Source organism: Triturus cristatus, chromosome 2_2 (genome assembly GCF_964204655.1).
Source record: "Triturus cristatus chromosome 2_2, aTriCri1.1, whole genome shotgun sequence".
In the NCBI taxonomy this organism is placed as follows: Eukaryota; Metazoa; Chordata; class Amphibia; order Caudata; family Salamandridae; genus Triturus; species Triturus cristatus.
In genome coordinates this window covers 1,042,435,981-1,042,463,384 of record NC_140582.1, presented here as the reverse complement: position 1 = coordinate 1,042,463,384, position 27,404 = coordinate 1,042,435,981, and the positions used below count along the sequence as shown (strand labels likewise).

The 27,404-nt window shown below is 45.4% G+C and overlaps 1 protein-coding gene across 1 annotated transcript in view; it reads left to right on the top strand.

Moving 5' to 3' along the window:
• GRK4 (G protein-coupled receptor kinase 4) overlaps positions 1-27,404 on the top strand; it is a 468,205-nt gene that overhangs the window by 202,974 nt on the left and 237,827 nt on the right. The window contains exon 4 of the mRNA XM_085642501.1: positions 21,598-21,675. Within this exon, the coding sequence (XP_085498627.1) occupies positions 21,598-21,675 (78 nt within the window). The remainder of the gene's footprint in view (positions 1-21,597; positions 21,676-27,404) is intronic.

The following is a 27,404-nucleotide window of genomic DNA, read 5'->3' as shown; positions in this document are numbered from 1 at the left end:
CCTATACGAATCCAGACCTCTCTACCCAGACGGCAGTCTCAGCACAATCGGCGGCCTCGCGATCCCCTACGGATCCAGACCTCTCTGCCCATACGACAGTATCACAAGTGGCGGCCTCGCGATCCCACACGGATCCAGACCTCTCTACCCAGACGGCAGTCTCAGCACAATCGGCGGCCTCGCGATCCCATACGGATCCAGACCTCTCTGCCCATACGACAGTATCACCACAATCGGCGGCCTCGCGATCTCATACGGATCCAGACCTCTCTGCCCATACGACAGTATCACAAGTGGCGGCCTCGCGATCCCACACGGATCCAGACCTCTCTACCCAGACGGCAGTCTCAGCACAATCGGCGGCCTCGCGATCCCATACGGATCCAGACCTCTCTGCCCATACGACAGTATCACAAGTGGCGGCCTCGCGATCCCACACGGATCCAGACCTCTCTACCCAGACGGCAGTCTCAGCACAATCGGCGGCCTCGCGATCCCATACGGATCCAGACCTCTCTGCCCATACGACAGTATCACAAGTGGCGGCCTCGCGATCCCACACGAATCCAGACCTCTCTACCCAGACGGCAGTCTCAGCACAATCGGCGGCCTCGCGATCCCATACGGATCCAGACCTCTCTGCCCATACGGCAGTATCACAAGTGGCGGCCTCGCGATCCTATACGAATCCAGACCTCTCTACCTAGACGGCAGTCTCATGCGACAGTTCATCCTATGATCACCATAACATACAAAGAGGGAATCAGTCTCACTATTCATCAGATCACACAAGGATTGCCAGTTCGAGCATAGCCTGTTCTCAGGTTCGAGGGGCTCCTCTTTCCCTTATTCAGTTACCACTTACCTGATCAGGGTTAACATCTGTTCATGTAGCCGCAGCTGACTAGAAGAATAGGCTACCCTCTCATACAAGAACACGCAGCACATGTTGGTTCACTACAAACTGGGTACTTTATTACTCATTACATACGCAATCACATAACATTACAATATAACACATAACCTGCAAAGGAAAGTGAAAGATTAAGTTGTACACTCTAATAAGAAAGGGTCGACATCACCTTAGTAGTATGTAGCCTGCACTCAGTGGTCATCTAGGTTCCCTTCTCGTCTGTGCCTCGGCTCGCCTGGAATCACCCTTCTCCGAGTCACTGGGACCTCTTCCTTATCGGCTACTCTCTCCTCTCTGGCTATTCTGCTAGGAGAGCATCTGTCTCTCGGTTCTTCTCCGCCTTCAAGATGGCGTCTGTCTTCCCTGGAATAAGTAGTAGCTTTACTGCTAACGGCTAGATGCCGCCTACGGACTGAACATGTAACTGCCTCAGACTTTCACTAATATAGAGGTGCGTTTCCTCATGGAAAATTCCGGCCTGTAACCTACCGCCCACCAAATTCTTGTACCTCCCCGTACCAAGGACACGTTCCCAGCCGGCCGGCCTGATGTAGTGTCTTCGGCATGAAGAAAAATACAATCCTTCGATAAGGGCCGGCCTGAACCGGTTCTCTCCAAGTGAATAACACCTCATAACTAAAACATTACATTTGACCTAGAAGCATCCCAAGCTGCCGGAGCAGAAAGAAAGATGGAGTCTCTCCCGTTTGAGGCCTACCAGGCCTGAATTTAGCACGGTTCCATGAAATACCCTCACTACAGGACAGGTTATCCCTAATACTAACGAATCTATCCCCTAGGCTATGTGCGCAAGCCCTGATCTATGGGGAAGAGCACAGAATCATGTCGAAGTGCCTAGTAAATAGGCTCCATTCACTACTCTAACCCTTAGACTTGAATGATAAGAGACTGAAGTCACATTCCATCATTGTGCCTCACAAGAAGGCCGGGAAAATCGAGCAGAACATTTCACCCTTGACTTCAGTCTATTATACATTCATTAAACAGAACTAATATCTGTGGAAGAATAATAGGAAACAAGACTAACTGATCTATGTCTAGTACCAGGTGTGCAGAATTGAAATAGTGAAGGAATACACTGAATAAAGCAACAGATAGAAATCAAAATGCCGATAGTAATCAGAATACCTCCTAATACCTGACGTAACATATGCAAATCAGGTAACCAATTAAAGAGCCAGTCAAACCAGCCCTGGTCAATGTGTTTTCTAACTTCCTCTGTTAAGTCATGTAGTTTATCAATGTGAGCTTGAATGGATTTCGTATGATCCGACAAGTTAAAACAACAAAGACCCTCAAAATCAGAACAATCGTGTCCATGTTTAAGCAAAAGATAATCAATGGCCGCTCGATTTTGCAAGATAGCTCTACGTTCACCCTGGGCGTCTAATAGCATGTCAGACAGGACTGTAGAAGTATGATTAATGGATTTTACCATCCAGCAGGCCATTTTCCCAATAGATTTGGCATTATAAACTGCCAAAGCAGGAACACCAACAATTGAAATAGCCAGGCTAAGGTATTCAGACTTGGAATATAAATGCAAAGATGAGTCACAATCCTCCGGTAACCTCACTGTATCTCGAATCACACGAGAGTTGGCATTCGGATGTGGAGAAAACATTAATAAGCTCAGTCTAGTAATGGCACAAGGGCCTCCAGAAATATTTGCGGGAATATATGGCCAGGAAGTATTACCACATGAGAAAAGCCATCCGGCAGGTAGTAACATCGTGCGATAATGACTGGGGGTAACTACCAAACTCTTGCAAGTCATGTTATTCTGAACAGAAGTACATGTTTTCGGTGTCCTTTGAAGGCACAAAGTTCGTTCATGAGCGGTGAATGAAGTGGCACCTTTCAATCTTAAACGCATACATTCAGAAATCGCGCTAGGATCACAAGTAAGGAAAAAACACAAATCACCTTGTGTGATATTATAGGTAACTATTCGGGACTGGATGGGGGGTATCGGGTCTGACAGTACAGTACACAAGGGGCAATACTCATGGGCAGCGAAATCGCCCAGAAGAACATTGGGGCGAGCATTTGATATATTAAAAATATGAGTCAAAGTCTCCAATGAAGCAGGGACAGCAACTAAACAAGTTGCTAAAATGTCCGTCACCGATCTCATCGGTGTCAAGCAGAAATGAGGGGCTTTAGTCACTTGCTTGGCCAATGTAATCCAAAAGTTCGACGACGAATCCCACGCAGCGAAGGAACGCGACACTCGGGTTCTCAACTCAGCCCGGGTTGATGGGATCCCTCCTCTCTCGTCGTACCAGCCCAAAAGGAGTCCAACGCCGACACATCCTGCAGCAACAGTCCAAAGAATGATCTGAAAGAGAATCAAATACAGGCATTATTCATTCTCGTAAGTAACATTTGTCAGCCGGGACTGCTTCCCAGCTATCTTTCCCTGGTCTCATAACTAAAATGGTGTTGTCTTGACCGGTTGCAATGACTTCTGCTTGTTCAGGGGGATTCTTAGGCGACTGCACCCAAACTCTGGCCCCAGGATTATCTGTGGAGCCAAAACCTTTCTGGCCTCGTACAGTTAGCAACGTTGGGGCAGTGCCTTTTGTGATCTCACCACTGAAAACAGGCATTATTAGCAATTGAGCCACTCGGTCAGTTTGATGTATCAGTAAGTCAACCTCACTACTATTCAGCAGGAGCACCTTAAGCTCTCCCTGATAATCACTATCAATGATTCCTCCAAGCACCTGAATGCCTTTTACAGCCAGCCCCGATCTAGGGGCGATTAATCCGAAATTTCCAGTTGGTATATGAACACCAACACCAGTTTCAATGATGACTCGATCCTTACTTTTTATAACGGTGTCATCCATGGCATGCAGGTCTAAACCTGCCGACCCTGGGGTCGCTCTACAGGGAGCCAAAGCTCCGAGAGTAATCTCCCAGTACATCACGGTCTCTCTGATTTCATTGGGCTTAGCATCAACATTCGGAGGAAACAAACGCATAAGTGGGGATTCAGCATTTAGAAAGGGACGGTTATTCAAAATCAATAACGCTTGAGGCAAAAAGTCTCGCCAATTCTTATACTTGTCATCTGTTAACTTACGCAATTGGTCTTTCAGCAGGCCATTCAACCTCTCCACAAGACCCGAGGCCTGTGGATAATATGGTATATGAAACACCCATTTAATATTGTTTTCCACACAGAATTCCTGTACCAATCTTCCACGAAAATGGGATGCATTATCAGATTGAATTTGGAATGGCACACCATAATACATCATAATCAATTCCAATGTTTTAATAGTATTCAATTGGGTAGCTTGCTTACAGGGAAGGGCCACCAACAGGCCACTGTATGTATCAACAATGGTGCAAACATATTGACAATTCCTACTCATAGGAAGTGGACCAATGTAATCAATCTGCCAAATTTGAGCGGGCAATTTCCTGCGATGTAAATGACCTTTAACAATTTGGGGCACTTTGCGCTGCCTGATATGCTGACAAATGGGACAATGTAGAATAACATTTTTGATTAAATCTAGGGGAATATAAATTCCTCGATCAGCAGCCCACCTGCTAGTGGCTTTCTCTCCAAAGTGTCCTGCTTTCTGGTGGGCCCATTTCGCCAATCCCGCAATATCAGAATCTTGCGTGTCCACCACTGCCTCAGCAATTTTAGATTTCTCATCTGCAATATTATGAAAGAATTTGTCAAGAGAGTCTATCGGGGTATGAGCATCCACATGGAAGATTGTAACAGTACTCTGTGGGAGCATTTCCCAAATCTCCTGCCATAATTCTTTTCCCCACAGTTCTTTTGAATGGATTCTCCAACTATGGGAATGCCAAGTCGGTAACCAAACTGCCAACCCATTGGCAGTAGACCAAGAATCGGTGAAAATATGACATGTGCCAGGTAACTCTTGTTTCAGAACTTGATAAACAGCATAGAGTTCAGCAAATTGACTGCTCTTACCCTCACCAGTTGTACTCAGCAATTTTTGTGTGATCGGATTATAGGACACTGCCTTCCAATGCCGTTTCGTCCCTATGAACCTTGCTGAACCATCCGTAAACCAGACATGGTTTCTGTCCTCCGCCGACAAATCATCAAAAGGTCTACCCCACTTAACAGGAGACTCCTGTACTAAAGGTACGGAACATTCACTCTCAGTCTCAGTCGATGGCGCCCGTGCCACCTGCTCATGCAAAGATGCAACTCCTTTTTGTCCCACACGTGCCCTGTCTTGTATATACCATTTCCATTTAATCACACTCGCCTCTTGAGCGTGTCCAATTCGGTGAGTTTTCGGCGAACTCATAACCCACTGCATGATAGGAATTTCAGGTCGCAAAACTATATCATGTCCCAAAGTCAATTGCTCGGTATCCACCAGAGCCCAATAACATGCAAGTAACTGTTTCTCAAAAGGTGTATAACGCTCACCAGCATCAGGTAACTTTTTGGTCCAAAAACCTAACGGTACTCTACTCTTGCCTTGTTTCTGCCACAAACTCCAATTGGCATAAAGGCCTTGTACAGACACATTCAAATCCACATCACCATCACATACAGGCCATAAATCCAGAGCATGCTGAATTGCTTCTTTTGCCAGACTGAACGCATCTTGCTGTGGTTTATCCCATTCAAATGCATTCTTTTTACGAGTGACACGGTACAAAGGGGCCAATATTTGACTCAAATGAGGAATATGCTGGCGCCAAAAACCAAACAAACCAATGAAGCTTTGGGCTTCTTTCCTGTTCCTCGGAACTGCAAAATCAAGAATTTTCTGTTTAACCTGAGGGATCACTTCTCGGTGCCCCTCATGCCAATTAATACCCAAAAATTTCACAGCCTGGGACGGACCTTGTAATTTATCCGGGTTGATTTCCCAACCTTTCTCACGCAGGCATTCAATGACTCTGTCCAATTGGGTCTGAACTTCCTCTTGTGTTTCACCTTGGATCAAAATATCATCAATATAGTAACATATCTGAATTCGCGGATGAACCGGTACCTCAGCCAAATGCTCTGCCACCAGCCGGTGACATATCGTAGGACTATGCACATAGCCCTGGGGAAGACTTCTAAACGTCATCTGACGCCCGTTCCACGTAAAACTGAATTGTTCCTGACACTCAGGGGCAATCGGAATCGAAAAGAAAGCATTAGCAATATCAATGGACACATACCATGTACCTGGATGTTTTTGGATTCTTTCAATTAGGGTAATAACATCCGGTACTGCAACAGTCAAAGGGGGTGTGTGTCTATTCAATTCTCGATAATCAACAGTCATGCGCCAAGAATTATCACTCTTACGTACAGGCCAAACAGGATTATTCCAAGCAGAAGTAACTGGGGTTATAACTCCTGCATCCACCAACTCCTGAATAGTGGTACTAATCTCTTCATGACCACCTGGAATACGATACTGCTTCTGACGAACCACTTTTGTCGCCTGGGGAACTTTTATGGGGGGCATTCTTAAACGACCAACCCGTACCCGTATAATGTTTAGTTCCAAATTGGTAACATCCATCATCTAAGTGCAAAGTCATTCCTTTCAAAATATCAATTCCAATTATGAATTCTAAGAGTGGTACCACTAATACAGAGTATTCTTTTCTAGGAATTCTACCTATTCTCATTTCAAGTAAAGTTTGAACTGCGGGAGTTTCCTTTCCACCTAATCCGGTAATTGTAAAAGGCTGACCTTTAAACTTCTTTGATTTTCCATGAATAAGAGTGGCCTCCGCTCCTGTATCTACCAATGCTCGGGCCCTTTGGACATTACGATGTCTCCAATAAATATCAATATCTACATAGGGTCTATTATCTCTGTGAGCCCATCTGTGTACTGGAGCTTGACCTATTTCCTAGTCATCTTTACTGCGTTCTGTGTACCAGGATAAATCAGGATAAAGACTCTCACGTTTCCCAGGTATCGATACCTCCTGTTCATATCCCTCTCCATTACGAAATGGATTCCTGTTCTCTGCATTGTACTGCGGGTTTCGATCGGCCAATCTGTGTCGATCCTCTCTCCTTCTCAACTCAGGGGATTGATCCCTATCATCTCTACGTCTGCTGTTAACATAATCATCTCTCCCCCTCTCTCTTTCCCCCTCTCTCTCCCTGTCTCTCTCACGACAGGGGGACAAATCACGTACATAACGGCGATCATCACGACGATCAGAGCGCCCACGGCGGTCGTCATCACCGCTACCGTCAGAAAAACCACGATCACACTCAGTCGTCCGAACACGCCGGGCACCCTCCTTTCTATCCAAGCCACGTTTGCGAAACATTTCCCACAAACGAGAAGTAGTCTCACCATCAATGTCCTCCTTCCGCACACCATCGGCCATAAGACCAAAAAACATATCACGTCTAGTAAGTTTATTGTCACCAGGAGTACGAGTGTCAGGCCGGGATTGCCGTTCAGGTTTAAACCACTCACCCAACTCACCGAGTTGGCGTACCGATTCCAGCACCACAGATAACATGTTACCAGTCTGATTAATCAATAAAGTCATCATGACCTGCTTATAAGCAACAGGGGAAGAACGAATAATACGATTCCGCACAGAAGATGTCAAGAAACCATCAAGCAACCTGTCAGCAGTATTTAGAAAAATTGCCGTTTTCATCACCTCCTCTTTGAGACGTTGCGCAGCATCGCGCAAAGTATACCACGGTTTGTCATTCACAGGCCAGTCAGACTCAGTAGGATATTTTTGATTACAACCCTCAGTCGCCAATTGAAGCAAAGAAATTTGACCACCAACATTAAAGTTACGAAAATGATCCTGTACAGTAGAATCCGAACTCAAGGAACAAAACTTCAAACAATCGCCAGAATCCAACATAATGCCAGCAGCGCCCAGTTCATAAAGGCGCACCATCCATATGAGTAAGGTCTCACCAGCTCGCTGCCGAAATCGCTGCAAAATATCACTAATTTCTTGTTGAGTAAAATCCTCCAAAGAGTCTAAAGCAATACCATTCGGAGCACCGGGAGCCTGCTGCAACTTCCGCCGAAAAACTGGATGCACCGAGACCGCGGGACGAGCATCACAAGGAGCTCGACCAGTACACGTAGAGGAACAATCAGTGTAAGAAGCATCGACCCCGCTCGAAGAACGAGCGCAATCACGGGGTGCACCATCAGAGGCGCAAGAAGCAGACTTACAATCACGGCCGGAGCGAGAGGACTCGCGCTTGGCAGACTCCTCACCCGAGGAAGGAGAATCACTCGAATTCCAGATATTACCATCCCATTCATCAGGATTCCAATCCAGTCCGGCTTTCGCCACGACCAGATGCACCTTTCGCGTCGAAACCCGACCACGCCGATTCTTGTATTTATAACGAGCAATTCGCACAGCCGCCCTCTCCGCAATAGTTTGGTACGTCTCAAGTTTATCAGCAAGCAACTTATTTTGACATCGCAACAAAGTATGAGCATTCTGAATCTCAACAAAGTTCGCTTCCAAATCCTTATGCAAGTTCTGTAACTTCAACAACCTCTCATGCAGAATCCTGTACGCAGACAGAACAATCCAACCTCTGCGCCCCAAAACGGGAAGCTCATCACCCTTAGATACCGGCGCCTTCTGTAAACAAGTAATGACATTAGCCGGCTCCGCCAGCTCCAAAAAAAAATTCCAATTCTCACTCAAACCAGTAGAATCAGCCCACTCACGGGCTAAGGCTTCATAAGGCGTTGAATCCCAGCCGGGAATATCAACGGGCAACTTAAAAGTAGATTTCGACTTTTTAGAAAACATCTCGGAAAAGAAAGAAAAAGAGAAAAAGAGAAAGAAGAAAGAAGAAAAAGAAAAAAAAACTACACTCACAATTATATAGAAATAATATACAACAAACGAAACCACGCACGCGCCGAAAGCAAACACGATACAACCACAACGCACACAGGTTTCGTAAACGGTTCGTGACGCCAAATGTTCTGCTTGGGTTTTCGGATCAGATAGAACCCGCTCATCAGAGCCTCACTAACCCAGCCAGAACGTTACCCCCTCCCTAGAACCTGTTTACAATAGTGCAACCACATACATCTACCACCTAAGGACAGGGGATTCCTACTATACATACCAAGACCTCTTATAATCGGCGGCCTCACGATCCCACACGGATCCAGACCTCTCTGCCCATACGACAGTATCACAAGTGGCGGCCTCGCGATCCCACACGGATCCAGACCTCTCTGCCCATACGACAGTATCACAAGTGGCGGCCTCGCGATCCCACACGGATCCAGACCTCTCTACCCAGACGGCAGTCTCAGCACAATCGGCGGCCTCGCGATCCCATACGGATCCAGACCTCTCTGCCCATACGACAGTATCACAAGTGGCGGCCTCGCGATCCTATACGAATCCAGACCTCTCTACCCAGACGGCAGTCTCAGCACAATCGGCGGCCTCGCGATCCCCTACGGATCCAGACCTCTCTGCCCATACGACAGTATCACAAGTGGCGGCCTCGCGATCCCACACGGATCCAGACCTCTCTACCCAGACGGCAGTCTCAGCACAATCGGCGGCCTCGCGATCCCATACGGATCCAGACCTCTCTGCCCATACGACAGTATCACCACAATCGGCGGCCTCGCGATCCCATACGGATCCAGACCTCTCTGCCCATACGACAGTATCACAAGTGGCGGCCTCGCGATCCCACACGGATCCAGACCTCTCTACCCAGACGGCAGTCTCAGCACAATCGGCGGCCTCGCGATCCCATACGGATCCAGACCTCTCTGCCCATACGACAGTATCACAAGTGGCGGCCTCGCGATCCCACACGGATCCAGACCTCTCTACCCAGACGGCAGTCTCAGCACAATCGGCGGCCTCGCGATCCCATACGGATCCAGACCTCTCTGCCCATACGACAGTATCACAAGTGGCGGCCTCGCGATCCCACACGAATCCAGACCTCTCTACCCAGACGGCAGTCTCAGCACAATCGGCGGCCTCGCGATCCCATACGGATCCAGACCTCTCTGCCCATACGGCAGTATCACAAGTGGCGGCCTCGCGATCCTATACGAATCCAGACCTCTCTACCTAGACGGCAGTCTCATGCGACAGTTCATCCTATGATCACCATAACATACAAAAAGGGAATCAGTCTCACTATTCATCAGATCACACAAGGATTGCCAGTTCGAGCATAGCCTGTTCTCAGGTTCGAGGGGCTCCTCTTTCCCTTATTCAGTTACCACTTACCTGATCAGGGTTAACATCTGTTCATGTAGCCACAGCTGACTAGAAGAATAGGCTACCCTCTCATACAAGAACACGCAGCACATGTTGGTTCACTACAAACTGGGTACTTTATTACTCATTACATACGCAATCACATAACATTACAATATAACACATAACCTGCAAAGGAAAGTGAAAGATTAAGTTGTACACTCTAATAAGAAAGGGTCGACATCACCTTAGTAGTATGTAGCCTGCACTCAGTGGTCATCTAGGTTCCCTTCTCGTCTGTGCCTCGGCTCGCCTGGAATCACCCTTCTCCGAGTCACTGGGACCTCTTCCTTATCGGCTACTCTCTCCTCTCTGGCTATTCTGCTAGGAGAGCATCTGTCTCTCGGTTCTTCTCCGCCTTCAAGATGGCGTCTGTCTTCCCTGGAATAAGTAGTAGCTTTACTGCTAACGGCTAGATGCCGCCTACGGACTGAACATGTAATTGCCTCAGACTTTCACTAATATAGAGGTGCGTTTCCTCATGGAAAATTCCGGTCTGTAACCTGCCGCCCACCAAATTTTTGTACCTCCCCGTACCAAGGACACGTTCCCAGCCGGCCGGCCTGATGTAGTGTCTTCGGCATGAAGAAAAATACAATCCTTCGATAAGGGCCGGCCTGAACCGGTTCTCTCCAAGCGAATAACACCTCATAACTAAAACATTACATTTGACCTAGAAGCATCCCAAGCTGCCGGAGCAGAAAGAAAGATGGAGTCTCTCCCGTTTGAGGCCTACCAGGCCTGAATTCAGCACGGTTCCATGAAATACCCTCACTACAGGACAGGTTATCCCTAATACTAACAAATCTATCCCCTAGGCTATGTGCGCAAGCCCTGATCTATGGGGAAGAGCACAGAATCATGTCGAAGTGCCTAGTAAATAGGCTCCATTCACTACTCTAACCCTTAGACTTGAATGATAAGAGACTGAAGTCACATTCCATCATTGTGCCTCACAAGAAGGCCGGGAAAATCGAGCAGAACACAGGCGTAGAAGGCCTTGGGAAAATGGTTGATCTTCTTTCCAGGGCTGCATAGACACAGAACTGCTCCAGATCTACCTCAGCCATACTGGAAAGAGGTTTTCAACTGAACTGAGAGATGCATTTTACCTGTGCTATAAAAATATATATATATATATTTAATGCTTATATGCAAAACTGACAGGTGCACAACTCCCCAGTACGAGTTCCATGAACAGGGTTTTTTTGACACATACGCGGAATCTACGATTGGCATAATTGCTTGCAGACTGCACCCATTTATGTTGCTTTTTTAATGATATGTAGGTTTGCTACTTTGTAATGTTTTAAGTCATAATAGTAAAAATCTTTATTAATGAAAATGTAATCACGCAACATGTAAAGCGCTCGGATATGCTCAGGTCGAGCTAGCGCTATATAAAACTCAAAAATAAATAAATGTACCAGAGCTCATATTGTCAATATCACAAAAACCCTAAGAGTGGGGTCTTGGATCAGCCTCGTTCCGGCTATTGTTTCTTTTTGTCATTCCCCTTCAGCCATTGCATCAAGAGAATGTCATTCACGTGTGGAATCATACCAGAGGAGTATTTCACTGTCACAGTTTGCTTTTTGCTAATAGGTGTGTTAATCAGCCTGCTTACAGAGTGCTTCCCACATCTGTGTGCATGCAGTGGAGAGTTATTTATGCTCCTAAAGTGTCTCCATACTCAGCTGATGTTGCAGTATCAGTGATTTTACACCTTCATGAGTTTTCCTTTTAAGTGTGAGTTGTGCTCCTAGAAGTGCTTCAACACCGTGGGATTTGTGTTTCTAGAAGTGTTTTCACCGTCCTGCTAATGTAGCACCTAAATGTTAGTTTTCTCACCCAAATGGGTTCATTTCCAACAACAACACATCACTTAATATTAGTAGGCTATTCAGGATACTTGAATAAACTGCAGAGGCACTGCACCTGGTGGCAATAGTACTTTTGACTGATATAGAAGAAACATTTGACTCGTTATATTGAGGTTCCCTGAGAGCAGTAATGTGCCACGCGAATACGGGAGATTTGTGGGATAGCGCTCCTCCATGCCGACTCTGCAGCAAGAAGGAGGACCAGCCAATGTACCTATCCTGCATGCAGAATACTCAGGGAACAAGGCAGGGGCGCCCACTCTTGCCCCTGTTGTTTGCAATAACAATGGCACCCTTCACTATCATCACAAGGAGGGAGGGGATGCAAGGGTGGAATTCCTCTGAAAGAAGACGTTCATGTTATCTTGCTATATGTTGACTATATGCTCCTATACCTTTGAGATGCTAACTCAGGGGGAGCACCAATCATACAGCGCTTAGAGGAGCAAGGGTGGATATCAGGTCTGAAAATACATTGGAATGAAACCTGTCAGTTCCCGGTCTTCTTGACTATGTCACAAATGCCTGGGGCCGCCTGGGGTGTTATCTTGATTGGGGATAAATAGAACCCTCTAGTCCTGCGATACATGGGATTCAAGCTGTATCACAGAGGAAAGAACATCAGAGAGGGGCGCTTGAGAGGTGCCCTCAGGTCATTGACAGGTAATGTGGAATTCACTTAAAGTACTGATAATTGCTAGAATCCAAAGTGATGGCCTTGCCGAGTGTATTGTATTATTTTGATAATCTACCAATCTGGATCCCACAGGCATGGTTTGAAGCACTGAACATGCTCCTACGGAAATTAATCTGGAATGGTGGCAGCCCACTAACATCCCTCTGCATACTGCAATGCCCTGCTAAATAAAGGGGGTTAGGAGACCCTAATACGAGTTCTATCTTTGTGGCATGTGTTGCTGTAGATGCACATGTTCTGCATACTGCTAACATCTAGTGTTGGGCTTGGACGTGTACAACTATTTTTTTTTCAAAAAAGTCTTTCAAGTCACGAGGTATTGTGACTGCACTCTAGATTGGTGAAGCGCATGAGCATCGACTCCATTGTTGGATTGTTTTCTTCCGCCTATGACCGGACATGCGTCGCAGGGGCTCTGAATCGGGCCTCACATTCTCCACTTCCAGTAGCCTTCGAACAGCCCTGCGGTTTTCTCCTAAATCTCATGCTCACTCCATCTGATCCACATAGTCGGCTTCGTTGACAACCCTCTAGGGCCTCTTTTGTCGAGTCTTGCACTTGAAAATGCTAGAACTGTGATGGAAAAAAACCTCTTCATTACTGTCCACAGTGCCATTCAAAGTACCCATGGGCAGATCAACATGTGGTCTGCAACCTCTCCCTGTTTCCGGGGCTTAACAAGGCCTCCTGCTCCGCTTGCTTCACCTTTTGGTAAAAAAAGACCATTCAGAAACGTTGTGACAATTGACTATGTCAGTACGCTATGGAGCAACATCAAGATGATCATATCCCAGATATCTTTGGGGAAGATTTCAAAAAAGAGGAAGCGTAAGGAGAGGTTGACAACAAACAGGCTGCCATCCTTCAGCCCAAATCTCCATCGGACTCCGAGATCCAAGATCTGCAGTCGACGCCGGGCCATTGTCAGAAAAGTACTGATTTGAGTACCAGTATACACCAAGACACTCACTGCCCCTCTGGGGGCTGGGCATTGAGCTTGCAGTTGGGGAAACAGACTTCTGCATCCAGTTCACCTACCCACAGAAGGAAGACCAGGAACTACAGATTATACAACATCTTTAGTAGGAGTTGGACTCTCAGCAGCGATGACTGTTTATCCATCCTCACATGGGAAAAATCAGCGCAAAGCCCCCATAACAGGTGTAAGAGACTCCCTCTAACAATAGGAACCTCACTTTTGAAGAGCAGCTGGCGTTGGAACCTCCAACACACCCGGAGCTGAAAAACGTCAAGATGGGGCAGCAGTCCACTGCCCCCAAGACCTAATCTCCCAACTCCTCCTCCTCCTCCTCCTCCACCACCTCCACCTGCCTCTCCACCACCACAGGGACTCCCTCTTCCTTCACCAGGAGGGTCTACACATTCATCTTATGGGAAGGAAAGCCCTGCACCCTTAGATGCCTATGAGTCTCCTGGTGACCAGGAACTGCAGGGTGACTCATGGGATGATTATGGGGTTTTCTTCCCCCTGGTGCCAATGACCCTGACCTGTACCCTGCCTAATTTTTCCCCTCCTCACAATACCATCACATATCATGAGGTTGTACACAGGGCAGCCACCTTTCACTAGGTGGCCCTACATACCATACCAGAGGAGAAGAACTTCTTGGTGTTAATGCTCTCCCACACTCAGCCAGCCACCAATTCTTGCCTATACTTAAGGGAATGCTTTAGCCTATGCAGAAGGTATTCTAGAACCCTATCAAGGCTAGAGTTGTCATCCCGAGGGTTGAAAAAAGCTTTAGGCTCTCACTCTCTAACCCTCCCTACATTACAGGTCAGGTCCCACCAGACTTGTTGGTGGTGCATTCTTCCTGCAAACAGACCGGTGCTCAGGGTACTGGGGATGCCCCATCTCGACAAGGAAAGTAAAAAGATTGATGTGGCCTCACAATCTGCAACTCCTTGGCGTATTGTCAATTCTGTAGGGTTGCTGCCGAGGTATGGCCATGCCCAATGGGATAAAATGGGGGAGCTCATACAATATCTCCCTGACCAATACTGGCAGCGGGTGCAGGAGATCATGACAAAAGAGCAGACCATCTCCAACACTTCCATCATGTTTGCTCTCAATACAGCCGCCACCTGGGGCATAAATTCCAGAGTCCAAATACGCAGGCATGCTTGGCTCCGTATGTCGGTTTTAAGCCAGAAGTCCAGTAGCATCTATGGAACATGCCTTTAGATGGAGACCATCTCTTGTGCCTATAAGTTTATCAGATGTTGGAGAACATAGAGGAGGACACTGATCCTGCCAAAGCGAGGGGGGGGCTCCCCAGACTCAATCGCCCTGGTCCACTTTTCATCGCTCACAATTTCATGGCAGCGCAAACGTTACCTCCCAGGGGGCTCCCAGGGGGCTTCCCCCTCTTACCAGAGGCCGCTGTAGCATGCCAAGTGCAGGGTTAGAGTTGGAGTGGCTAGGGTAGTTGCCCCTCCGAGGCAGTGACTCCCTCTCTCTTCCTCCGATCACTCAACACCTGTTGGGGGACATCTTAAGGGGTTCCTTCAGCAATGCAGAAACATCAGCTCAGACCAATGGATCCTGTCCATTGTAGAGCAGGGTTACTGCCTGGAGCTCACTGGCCCACCACCAAACATCACACTAAGCAAACACTCCACCCCGCAAGCAGGTCCTTTTCCTCAACACCAGAGGCCCCTACAAGAGGAGGTGGACGGTGTCTTACTCGATGGAGCCATAGAGTAAGTCCCACCTCAACAATGCAGCAAAGAAGTGTACTCCATGTACTTCCTAATCCCAAGAAAGACGGATCCCTGATTCCCATTCTAGACCTCCACAAGTACATCCTATTGGAGCATTTTTACATGATCATGCTCCAGGACGTCATCCACTACTGCAGCAAGGTGACTTCATTTTTTTTTTTTTACAAACTTTATTGCCTTTCACATATCGCTCAGCCGTGTCGCTGATAGTTGGACAAGTAGATGCATATAATTTCAAGAGCATTACATCCCGTTACATATAGTACATACACATGTCGGTATGGTCCTGGGGTCCTACAGGCCTTTCATGCAGATTCTGTTTTCCCCCATCCCCACACCCTCCCCAACAAGTTAATCAACACCCATCTTCCCCCTGGACGGAGCAGGAAGCAGCTATTCTCTGATCTAAAAGACCACGAGCCCTTATCAAGGAGGCCCAGACTGGCAACCAACACGCCTCATTGCGCACAAGACGATACTCTCTCATGCCCTGAAGTAGTTCATTTTATGAACGAAACGCGTTGGCTGACAATCACCTAAAATATCTAACCTTTTCCAATTAAAGACACTGTTTGATTACCCACCATAAGACTTTGAGACTCACTGTCAAAACAACTTTGTTTACACCTTGGTGGTGCGCCACTCCAACAATTTGGATTCAGCATTTCTCTGCTCAGCAGTTAGCACCCAACAACGGCAGGTGCTGGAAGTGGTTAACGCACACTTTCTCCATACGAATTACGGACCTTTACACTAAGGGTACACAATAGGATAGTGCGGTCACTGTGTCCGCCGTTGTCTGCAACCATATACCATTGACCCATCTCCCCCCTCCCTCCCCGCACTGCTGTCTCCTAAAGTCGTACGTTGAGCTCTATAATTCACTTTCACTATGCACTATTTTCTCTCATTTTCTCTCTGGAGCGACCAAGTGTAAATAATGTATTGATGCTGCTGGTTTTCATATAAAAAATTCATGCATTTACCGTTTTGTGTGTCATGAGAGTTGATATTGTTATATATGCTCCTTCGTATTAGTAGAAGCAATATTCTACTCTGTTCCTCAGAACCGAGGAGGTTGTGATTGATAAATGAAAAGTTGGATAAGATAGTTGGGTCAGCTTTTCCTTTTTTGGTGGTCTCTCCGATTGGACCATTGTTGTTACGTATCACAATTTACCCAGATCCTCCTGGATTTAAGCTAGCCAGGCTGATGAGGGGTGTAACGCCGAAACTGGTCCCAGGATGCTTGTTTCCAGTACAAGGAAGACCTGGCTTGGCAGTTCGGGCTGGACTGTTCCCATGAGGAACAGGGTCAAGACTGATTTGCATCTTGCTGGGTCTGAACTGGGGTGGCGAAGTGAGCTAAAGAACGATGATGGTCGAACCCAGATCTGTGACTGGGGGTGAGTGTCTGAAAATTTTCAGCGCTCCGTCCATCATCTCCTTGTGTTTGCTTTGTTCAGTCTAAGTTGGCTGGGTATGGCCAGACGTGGGTCCCTTGCTCCTTTGCCACTGGATTCAAGCTAGCCTGGCTGATGAGGGTTGTTACCCCAAAACCGGTCCCAGAATGCTTGTGTCTGGTCCAGGAAGGACCTGGCTTGGCAGTTCAGGCTGGACTGTTCCCATGAGGAACAGGGTCAAGATTGATTTGCATAGGGCTGAGTTCAACCCAGATCTGTGATTTGGGGTGAGTGTCTGAAAAGATTCAGCGCTCCGTCCATCATCTCCTTGTGTTTATTTTTGGGTCACCCCATTGTTATGTAATGTGTAGATTTTAATGCGCCCCCCTGCTTCCCCCCCGGATGCCTTCAGTTTTTGCAGATGTATTTTTTTTCTCACTACATTTCTTTTATTTAGCATGGACATCTTCACACATTCTCAAGCTCTATCTCCATCCTCACCGCCATGCTTGAAAACAATCTAACTATGGAGTTAGTGCCCATGCACATCACCAGTCAAGGGAGGAGTCACTATACTTCAAGACTTGAAAGACTTCTTCAAAGAAAAACAAGTTGTATATGTTCGGGCCCAACACTATATGGCAGAAGTGTGCAGAGCAGGTGAATCTACTGCACTACATGCCACAAACAGATGTTTACAGGGTAAGTAACAGTTTATTTTCTGGCTGCACAGCTGCAATGGGTAGAAAGATGACTGGATGGGCTCCACATGGAAGAGACCGGGACAGAGAGATAGGCACAAGAAGAGGGAGCACTGGTAGTAAAGATGATTGGGTTCTTCATGAGCATGGTGACTAAAACTAAGTACCTCGGAACAGCATTACTGTGTTGGAGAAGAGTTGACCAAAAAAAAACACTCAGCCCGACATATGCCCTGGCCCTGCCACTGATTGGTCTCTCAACTGTTGGTGGAGGGTTGCTTCATATCTCTCAGAATGAGGGACTGGACAGAAGCAGGGATACTAACTGCGAGTGATTTCCATGAAGAAAGGATTCCCAAAGATTTGGACTCTTTCAGAACAGTAATGGGGCTGCCAGAGTCCTAGTTTCTGACATGTGGGGCAGTAGTCCAGTCTTTGAAGGAGGCTTGGGGGGGGGGGACTCTGGCCCCAAAACTGCTAACTCATGTGGTTCTGCAGGTTCCCCTAACATATGCGAGAGGACGCAGATTGGTACCTTGGCTTTCTGAAAGCCTGATGTGTGTGACCAAATGTAGTCTGACTGGACTAATGACGTTTGGGAAACTGAGGTAGACAGAGCCCTGGAATGGGAGAGAATATTGAGACAAGTACCTTGTCTCTAGAAGCACCAGATTCAAATATGTGCAGTTTAATGATCTGCATTCTACCTATCTGACCGCCCCGCCCCCACAGGCTAAACAATAGGTGATAAGAAGTGCCCCAGATCCCCATTGATGTTGACGTTTCCATATGGTTTGGAGTTGCCCCGTTGTGCATGGTTCTCGCAGGGGAGGTCCAACCCACATGGAAAGCACACTAAATAACTCCAACGTTTACAATCTGGAAGGATGCTTATAGGGCTATGTCCCAGGCTGAACACCAAGAAGGTCATCACAAACTTTGTGTACCTAGCACTAGTAATGACCAAGATAGCAACTGCAGTGCACTGGTGTTCACCTGATGGTCCCACTCACAGCAGTTGCAGGGGTTGCTCCGATGGGCAAAGACTGAAAGAGCTGCATTATGGGAAGAAGAGAGATTAGGATTGCTCAGGTGCCCACTTGTGCTCTTATGGGACAAAACACTAGCAGCATTCAAAGAATACACTGAGTAGATTCCCTAGGTATGGAGGGTGTAGGGACGCACAGGGGACCCACCTCATAAGTGGAGGCGCAATTTAGTGATGGATCCCAACGGGAGCGTACAAAGGTGAACTGACCAGCTATTACTGGGAATAGAGACAAACGGAGAGGAAGAAACAGAATGACTCTCAGTAAACTATTGAATGATGAAGCAGAACCTAGTAGTGGTTGGACAGTTGGTTTGAAGCTATGGTTAAAATTAGATAATTGTCAAATAGCAAATCCTGCAAATTGTGCAATGACAATGTTCAGATAATTTGATTACATGTTCAAAGAAAATGTACTGCAAAGGTTTATCATCAATGCATTACAATGTATGTAAGAAAAATGAATAAAACAGTATATATTTTAAAATAATGTTGTTTTGTCTCTCAGATGTGATACCACAATGCTGCTTAATTTTCGGCAAGGCTTATTTTGCACCTAAAAGTGATTTTTCACCTAAATGTAATGTGCTTTAACGTAATTCCATAATAATGCTAGTGTAGCACCATACTTGCAAATGTGACCTAAACACCACTGTATGAAAATGGGAAGGTCATGACCTAATCCTTGGATATCAGCCTCCATGTCTTCACCGTATTGTTTGATACCCTGTAGGCCATAAAAGCTTCTACCTTCCCTTGGAATGTTTCCACTGATGCAATGTCTACTATCTCTGATGACTACAACACGGCTAGATGACCCTCCTTTACTCCACCTTCTCCACATTAAACAACATGCGCTTCTCACAGAATGAAACCAGACAGCCTAACAGTAGCACACATCAAAATGTTCAAGTCAACATAACTTGGAATAAAGCTACTTTTAACACAGACCAGAATACTGTCAAGTCCAAACTCACAGCCCCTCACCCCAATAGGTAGCACTGCACCTCTGTACAGTCTCCGTTTGTCAACCAACATACCTGTTCGGTCCACCCAAACAACAACACCACACAAACTGATTCGCCACAAAAATCATTCATATGAGAGGCGCGATTACATGTCTCCTACATTATTAAAGCCACTTACTAATGAGCAGAACACAAATCATGCATCTACTGCCCACAATGTACTCCTAAACATCAGATTGTATCTGGGTCACCTGCATGATATGATACCTCGCCTGCAAGCCACTTTCTCCATCTCTGACTCCCACTTGTGCTGTCCTACCAGCTGCTGCCCTTCTACCACCCTTTACAAGTCAGCTTGTAAAATCAGCCCAACATACAAACCCCAAAGCTTCAGAGAATTCCTCTAAGCACCTAGACCCTGATGCACCCCACTCACCCTGCTACTACCTGATGACAGATCTCACAACATATTCTTTCACCACAAGCTTCATAGCTAGATAAGACAGTTAGATAAGACAGTCTTACCCAAGTAAGGTCAGAAAATCACCTTATTTCAATCCATTGGACCAATTAGTATTCATCACATCAAAGCTGTTGTGCTACACTGTACCCCTGCTGTCTCCAGTGCAACCTTCATACCTGTACTCTTCAAACACACTATAATTGATGCTACTACACTCACAGTAACCTGGTTCTGCTAGTACACCATACACCAGCGTACTACTAGGATACAGCGCCCTCAACGTCAATAGAACAAAACAAACTGGTGGGGGGGGAGGGGGGTTTGTCTTCATCTACAAGGAGATCCTTACATGCAAATGTGAAACTCGATGAATACATCCTGATTCCAAAGCATATCTGTGAAGATTACAAACCAGGCACCCAAGCCACTCAGGCTGACCTCATAGTGCCCACCTGGCAGCAAGAAGAGATTTACTAATGGCTGCTTTGATAATAGCACACATCAACTCACCTTCTCTTTTTATCAGATTCAGGAGATTTCAACCTCCTCTGGCAAAAAGATAAGGATACCCAGACAGCCCTCTCCATCCCTCCATTGAGCAACAACCTACTACAACATGGCCGCTTCTCAACCCACAAAAAGAGCGCTTACCCGCTACACGGGAAGCACCACATGCGGCTCTCTAGCTATCGAAATTGGATTGGTCAGAACACTTTGAAAACCTCGATCTTAATACACACTCCTCTTGCTAAACTGGAGACCTGAAACACATTAGCAATAAGCATTGGCAACCCAACAGGTCTGGCTTTAATGTGCTAATGAATGCAAGTATTTGCATGTACAAATGCACACATACTATTTGTTCACTGTCTGTGCTCTGTGTGTTGTTTTATTTTAATTTTCCAGGCTGCTGTACTGGTGCCATACAGCACAGCATTCTGGCAGGATAAGAAATAGGGCCCAGACAGAAGGCACAGAATGAGGCCAGTAACACAGAGACACTGTGTACCTGTCCTTGTGTGCATCTGTTGACACAATCAAAGCCAGACCCATTAGCGTTGATAATGCTTTTTTCATCAATCTGGGTTCTGCAAGTTACAGCTTTTTGCAATTGCCTTGAATCGAGCATCAAGTGAATCCCGTTTTTGTCACAATATTACAAACATGTAGGCAAATATATGATGCTTCAGGGTAGATGGAAGCATCGGCAGAGTTTGGTCATGTTCTTGAACAGGCCTCACACGGGATATTTTCCATTGCCTACAGTACCTTGTGTTTTGTTTCTCTAGTTTTTGTTCGAGGCTTATGAGCTAATGTGCTTTTTTTGGCGAGAACAAAGGGAAGTTTCCTGGAGCATGTGGCTGAATGGACTTGGCACCGGCTTGCAGTATTACAATGATAACTTTAATTTCCTGCAAAAGTGCTTTCAACCCGGCTGCAGAAGTCATGTTTTCTGTTTCTTTGTCCCCCCAGGCAGAGTATGAAGTGCAGCCGGATGAGAAACGTAGAGACTGCGGTCTGAAGCTTCTCGACACATACTTCAACAATGGGGTAATTCTTCCTAATAGCCATTGTAAGGCTGCCGCCGCTGGGTCTGCGCTCTTCTTCTCGGTGACTGAAGCCATGGACGGAATGGCCGGTGCTAGAAAGAAGGGTCTCGAGATGGAATATTGATGCACACAAACTGGGCCATAATGAGCGGGCCGGAAAATGTTACCTCCAGTCCTCCTTTACTTTACATTTCTACTCTTAACTGTATTTGGTTCGCTCCTTCTCTCTGATGTTCATCTTTTCTGCACCTTTACGCTTCTTCTCTCTATGTTCCCTCCATCCGTTTATATTTTTCCCTTTACTCTCCCTGGTTCCCCTCCCTTCCCTTACCGCTTCCTCCTTCTCTTTATTACTCCCTCTTGTCCTTCACTGGTTCCCCCTTTACTCTAACCAGCTCCCACTTCCAAGCCCCTGCTAACTCTATCTCCCGTTCCCTCCTTTACTGTTCCGTCCGTTCTTCTAGTCTCCCCCTCTCACTCCTGTTCTGGCTTTCTCTCTTTTCTTAATGCCCCTCCGCTCTCGCCAATCCCTTCTGTTGTCTTCTTCCTTCTTATCCTCTGCTCTTTTCTCAGTCTTTTCGACTCTTCAGCCTTCCTAGCACTGCATTCCCTCTTCCTCCATTTCCTGTTCACGTCCTCTCCCTTCTGCATCATCCTTCCCTCTTATGTTCCCTCCTTCCCTCCTCTGTTCACTTCTTTTGTCCTAGTTCTTCCTTCCCTCTGTCCTCTGTCTCATGTCCTACTTCTGACTCTTCTGTTTTCCTTTTCCCTCCCTCCTGCTCTCCTACCCTTCCCTGCACCTTGAAGACTCATAGCTAAAGTAGGAAACATCCTCTTCCCTCCTGCCCATCCTCTTATTCCCTCTTCCCCTCTCTTCTGTTTTTTCCACCCTTCTCCTGTTCCCTCCTCCTGTCTCCCGTTCCTTGTTACACATTAAGTCACAGCTGAGGAAACTTGAAGTTTCTCTTCCAAGAAGGAGCCCAGTCTGGTAGATATGTAGATCAAACCACCTGCTCAAATCATGATGTCTCAAACCCTACTACAATCAAGACTAATAGCATTTCTCATGCTTGTTTTGCCTCAAATATGCTTTACAAAGTGAGAGTTGAAAGGGAACTGTGCACAAGTGCTTGGAATCAACATATCAACGTTATCTGTTTTACATCGTGATATTATAGGATATTTGTAAATCACGTGTGCGTAAATAAGAACCTTTCGAAACTTGATAATTATTTTTGACTGTTGCAGAAAACCTCTACCACTATGCTTTATTCATCAGCCTCGTCACCAAATAATTTATCCAAGTTGTGAACTGGAGCTGTGAAATCATATAATTCATCAACATTGACTGTAAGGTGTAATTCAGTAAGCAAATAATTTCCTCTTTTATCATCCTTCTTATCGATAAAGAATCCCCAGCTTTGCCCACGTCCTTATGGCTGTCAATAGGGATTTGCCCACAATGCAACACACACGAAGTGACCTCAGCAGTTGCATAAACAGGAAAGCTCTTCTGCCTGATCTAAAGTCAACAGAAGGAGTCTAATAAATAATTGATACTGTGTTATATATGCTCTGCATCATTACCGCTGATTTGGCCCTAGGATCTGGCATGGAGCAGCGCCGCGGGAGGGATTCAAAATCCTATCAGGAGGTCTCATTCATTTTTAAGTACTTTCATGTGTCATGACCTGGAATACAGTTCTTATTGTGTTTTTTAAAAGGGCACATTTATTAAAGACTCAAAGACGTCAACACATTTAAATCCACAGGCTTTTCATTTGCTTATTTTGGGATTGGAATAGCAGAGTATTTGCATGACGCCTTTGTGGGCGCTATCACTTAGATAATGTGCATGATAATCATAGCATTCATAGCACCTGGATGCGGGGTCCGGGACGGCTGTGATGTCCTCAAGAATGTATGAGGCAATATGTCCCTAGTGATATGATTCACACAGCATTTCAAAATATAGTCCATAATAGTGAATGGACTCAAAAAGGGAGTTTGAGATCAGTCAATTTAGAAAAACCATGAAGGTTTATTAAAATATTATAGTACAATACAGAAAAGTAAAACTATAGCACTATGAGCGTAAATGAAAAAGGGGCCCCCTGATACTAATAGGGAGTTCCTCTAGGCAGGGAAATAACACACAGTGTACATTCCTAGGGCAACTCAAGCTTAATACAACGCATAATTATAACAATTCTGTTGTGTGGAGAGACAAAGGCAAAGATGTGTATATTGAAAATACAAAATTGATTCTTTATTAAAGATTTTACAATAAATATATATACAAAACAAATCTAAAACAATCCACAAACACATCACATCCATGTCATCATTCATACTGAACAATCATAATATGTACATCAAATGCAAAGTAAGCACATGAAACAGATATCATTAGGTACATCAGGTTCATATTCAAAAATATATTGCCATTATGATAATTAATGATTTGAACATTCTTTACAGATAAGCCATGGATTCGGGCTATTGAAAATCAATCATAAATGGGTGTCTGTGTCACTGAGTGGCTGTAACTCCGGATAGTATCCTACGCGTGTTTCGGCATGGAAGTGCCTTCTTCAGGAAAAGCCACAGCAGATAAAATGCAATATCTGTAGATAAGAAAACACAAAATACACATGTATGCCGTCCCTCCTGACGTAAAAATACAAAGGATAACCAACATATACACATTGCTTCGTATTTGAATAGTAATGATTCAAGGCCCATCACCTCTGTAAATAGAGAAGAAAGGTTGGTTCCAGAGATAACCCCACCGTGCCAGCAGTGAAAGGGTAAAGAATTGAGCGCTATCAATAAATCAGTGAAATGACGTAGAAATCAAGGCGGCTCTTTAGCACTTAAGTAGATACAGCAATGAGCAAAATCTGAAAAATAGACCAGCAAATCGATTCTGATATAATTCTAATCAGAAAATACCCTTTACAACTTCTTGTGCAGTCTCATGCGCAATAGGAAAATAGTCCTTAAGATGGCCTCGCTCATCAACAAGCAGTAGAGGTCCAACAATCGGTGAACTGCAGCCCACTGTGTAATGGGCAGTGGGGATGAACAGGGCTGGTTCTCGTGGCACCTGTAACTCTGCTAGTACACACCACCGCAGGTACCACTCTGCTGGTTGGCCTCCTTGCAGCAGGATATATCCTCTGCTGGCTTTAACATCCTACACTCTGTAGCAATAATTAGAATAATTTGCTTTTAGGTCTGGATGGACAGCACAGTTATCTGCAGGACCAATTGTTACTTTTAAAATATACATACAGTGAACTTTAGCTCCACCCAGAGGAGTATTACTCTCTTAGCAGATGCTGTTGGCTCGCTGATATATCATGCTGCCGGCTAGTGACTGCTTGCATTGTTATGCATGATGGACTATTTTACATCGCAGAAGTACACTCAATCATTATACATTACATTTGTCATAGATGCATGGTGTACGGAAAGAAGTCGTTTTTTTGTTTCTGCTGCAGGCTGTAAGCCAGACCTATTGGTTATGCTGGTGCTAGGGGTATTAAGCACTGGATACTGCTTTTGTGATTTTTCTAAGCAGTTTAATTCACAGGTATCACTCTTACCCAATATAGCCATACTCCACTTACCGACCTTAGAAGAATGGTGGGCTGAATTTGCTTGGCCAATATACAAATTTGTGATCTGCAAATTTGAGCTAATCTTGGCAGCAGGCACTGAGCGGTTGTGTTCGTTATATTTAAAAATGTTATTTCTTAGTTTAAATACTTAAACATTAACACACTGACAAACGCTTTGTCCACATAAAAGTTTGTCATATGCCTTGAATAATTTACTTACTTAAATCAACGTTATTTCGGCTTATTTGAACCATAAAAGTATGCAGTGCAAAACAATATGTACAATTAAAAACATTATAAATACTAGTCTCAGTTCATGACAATAAATAAATAATTATACAGCGTCGGTTGTCAAGTGAAATGCCAGAAAGCTCAGATAAGACCAATGGAACAAAAACCTCAAAAGAAGTCCATAAAGGAAGCTCGTTAGGGGTCCACTATGTTCCTCTTGATTATCTAATAAAGCAATCAAACATATTGAAGACAGTCAATACAACGATAAAAAGCACGGCAATCAATATAAAAAAGTCCATTAAAAACCACCTAGGGTTCCTAGACCATCACATAAGAACAGTAGCCCTCTGCTTGATAGCCCGTTCAATAGAACTGACAGCGGAGAAGCAGGTCTTGATTGTGGGTAAAGTTTGCAGGGAAATAAAGGCGGCTCTACAATAACTAATGTCGGCCGCCCCTAAAAATAATTTAATTACAGACTGCTCAAAAGCGCATTACTCCGGCTAGGTCTTGCAGCATCCTTGGACAGTAAAATAACCTACTTTGTTGAATCTCATTGTAACTTTTCCTATTGAGTATACGCTGCATAAAGGAACAGAAGTGAACCCGACCTATCAGTGTAATAAGGACCATATTGACTGCAGCTAATTGAAAATGGTTGTGCCTTTGGTTTTATGTGAATCAGGAGAATTTGTGAAAGCATTTGAGACAAACTTTTCTCAAGACGGTTTCACGTATTTCTCTTTATCAATGGCATTCACCAGTTTAAGAAACCAAATTAGTCAAACTCATTCTTCACGAACAACATGTCTTAAGTTATCCCCTTTCAATTCAAACTCCCAACATTGCTCTTTGTGGTTTCTCTGTTTCACACTTTTCAGTGCACTAGGTTCAATTTTCCAGTTTTTAGGCCTGGCTTGAGACTGCTTTAGCCATCTTCAGTGGCTTCTGTAAACATAAGAAATAAAGGCATAACAAATTATGAAACATTTAACAAAAAGAGGCTTTGTTTCAAGCTTCTTCAGTCACTGGGTAGTTTGCCTGTTATTGCAGATGAAATTGGGAAGCAATTGTATGAGTTCTCCTGTAGAAGGGTCTCTTTGTGTTATGTTGTCTTGATGTTCTGCATGTGAGTGATCACTTGCCCCCTTTAGCCATTGCTTCAATGGAATGTCACACAGCCATTTTAGATAAACCCAAGAAACAGCATAGTGGTGATGTAGTGTCACATATGTTGGCTAGACAGAAAAAATAGTCTTCTAGTACTTGTTACTAACTAGGAAACTGCACTGGATTTTGAGGGGAATCCTCTCACCTGAATGCGATGATGTGGCGGCCATCTTAGCTGAGGGGATTGCTTTGACAATCTAATGTGGTTCACCACCGATTGCTACATTGATCAGTGGTCTGTTTTTTTGTGCTTGTGGTGTGGCTTGCTGTTTTAGGCATTAGCTTTAGGCATCCGCCTGCATTTTTCCTAACTCAGAAATGTGAAATTTTGCTACTCGGTCTTTCGTGACGCAGGTGTATCATGTCAGTGTGCAATGTGCATGCACCCCTAGTGCTCTCAGTGATTTTGTTTGACTGCTCAGCCTTGCACCCACCGGCCCAGTCTTCTGCTTTCCAGTGTGCTGTCAAGCCCCTCTTCTGCCATTGCTCCCATTTATATTCCGAAGTTTTCCCTGCGCGTGTGCATGGCATTGGTCGTAGTGAGTGGAGAAGTGTCACTTGCATCAGCTCAGTGACCCGGATAACTGAGGAGGCTCATGACCATACAGAGAGGCAGCGAACTGGACAATGTGCAAGAGCACAGAGAGCAAGCAACATGCAACCCTTCCCCTGGCTATTGGTAGAGAATGGTGTTGCGATG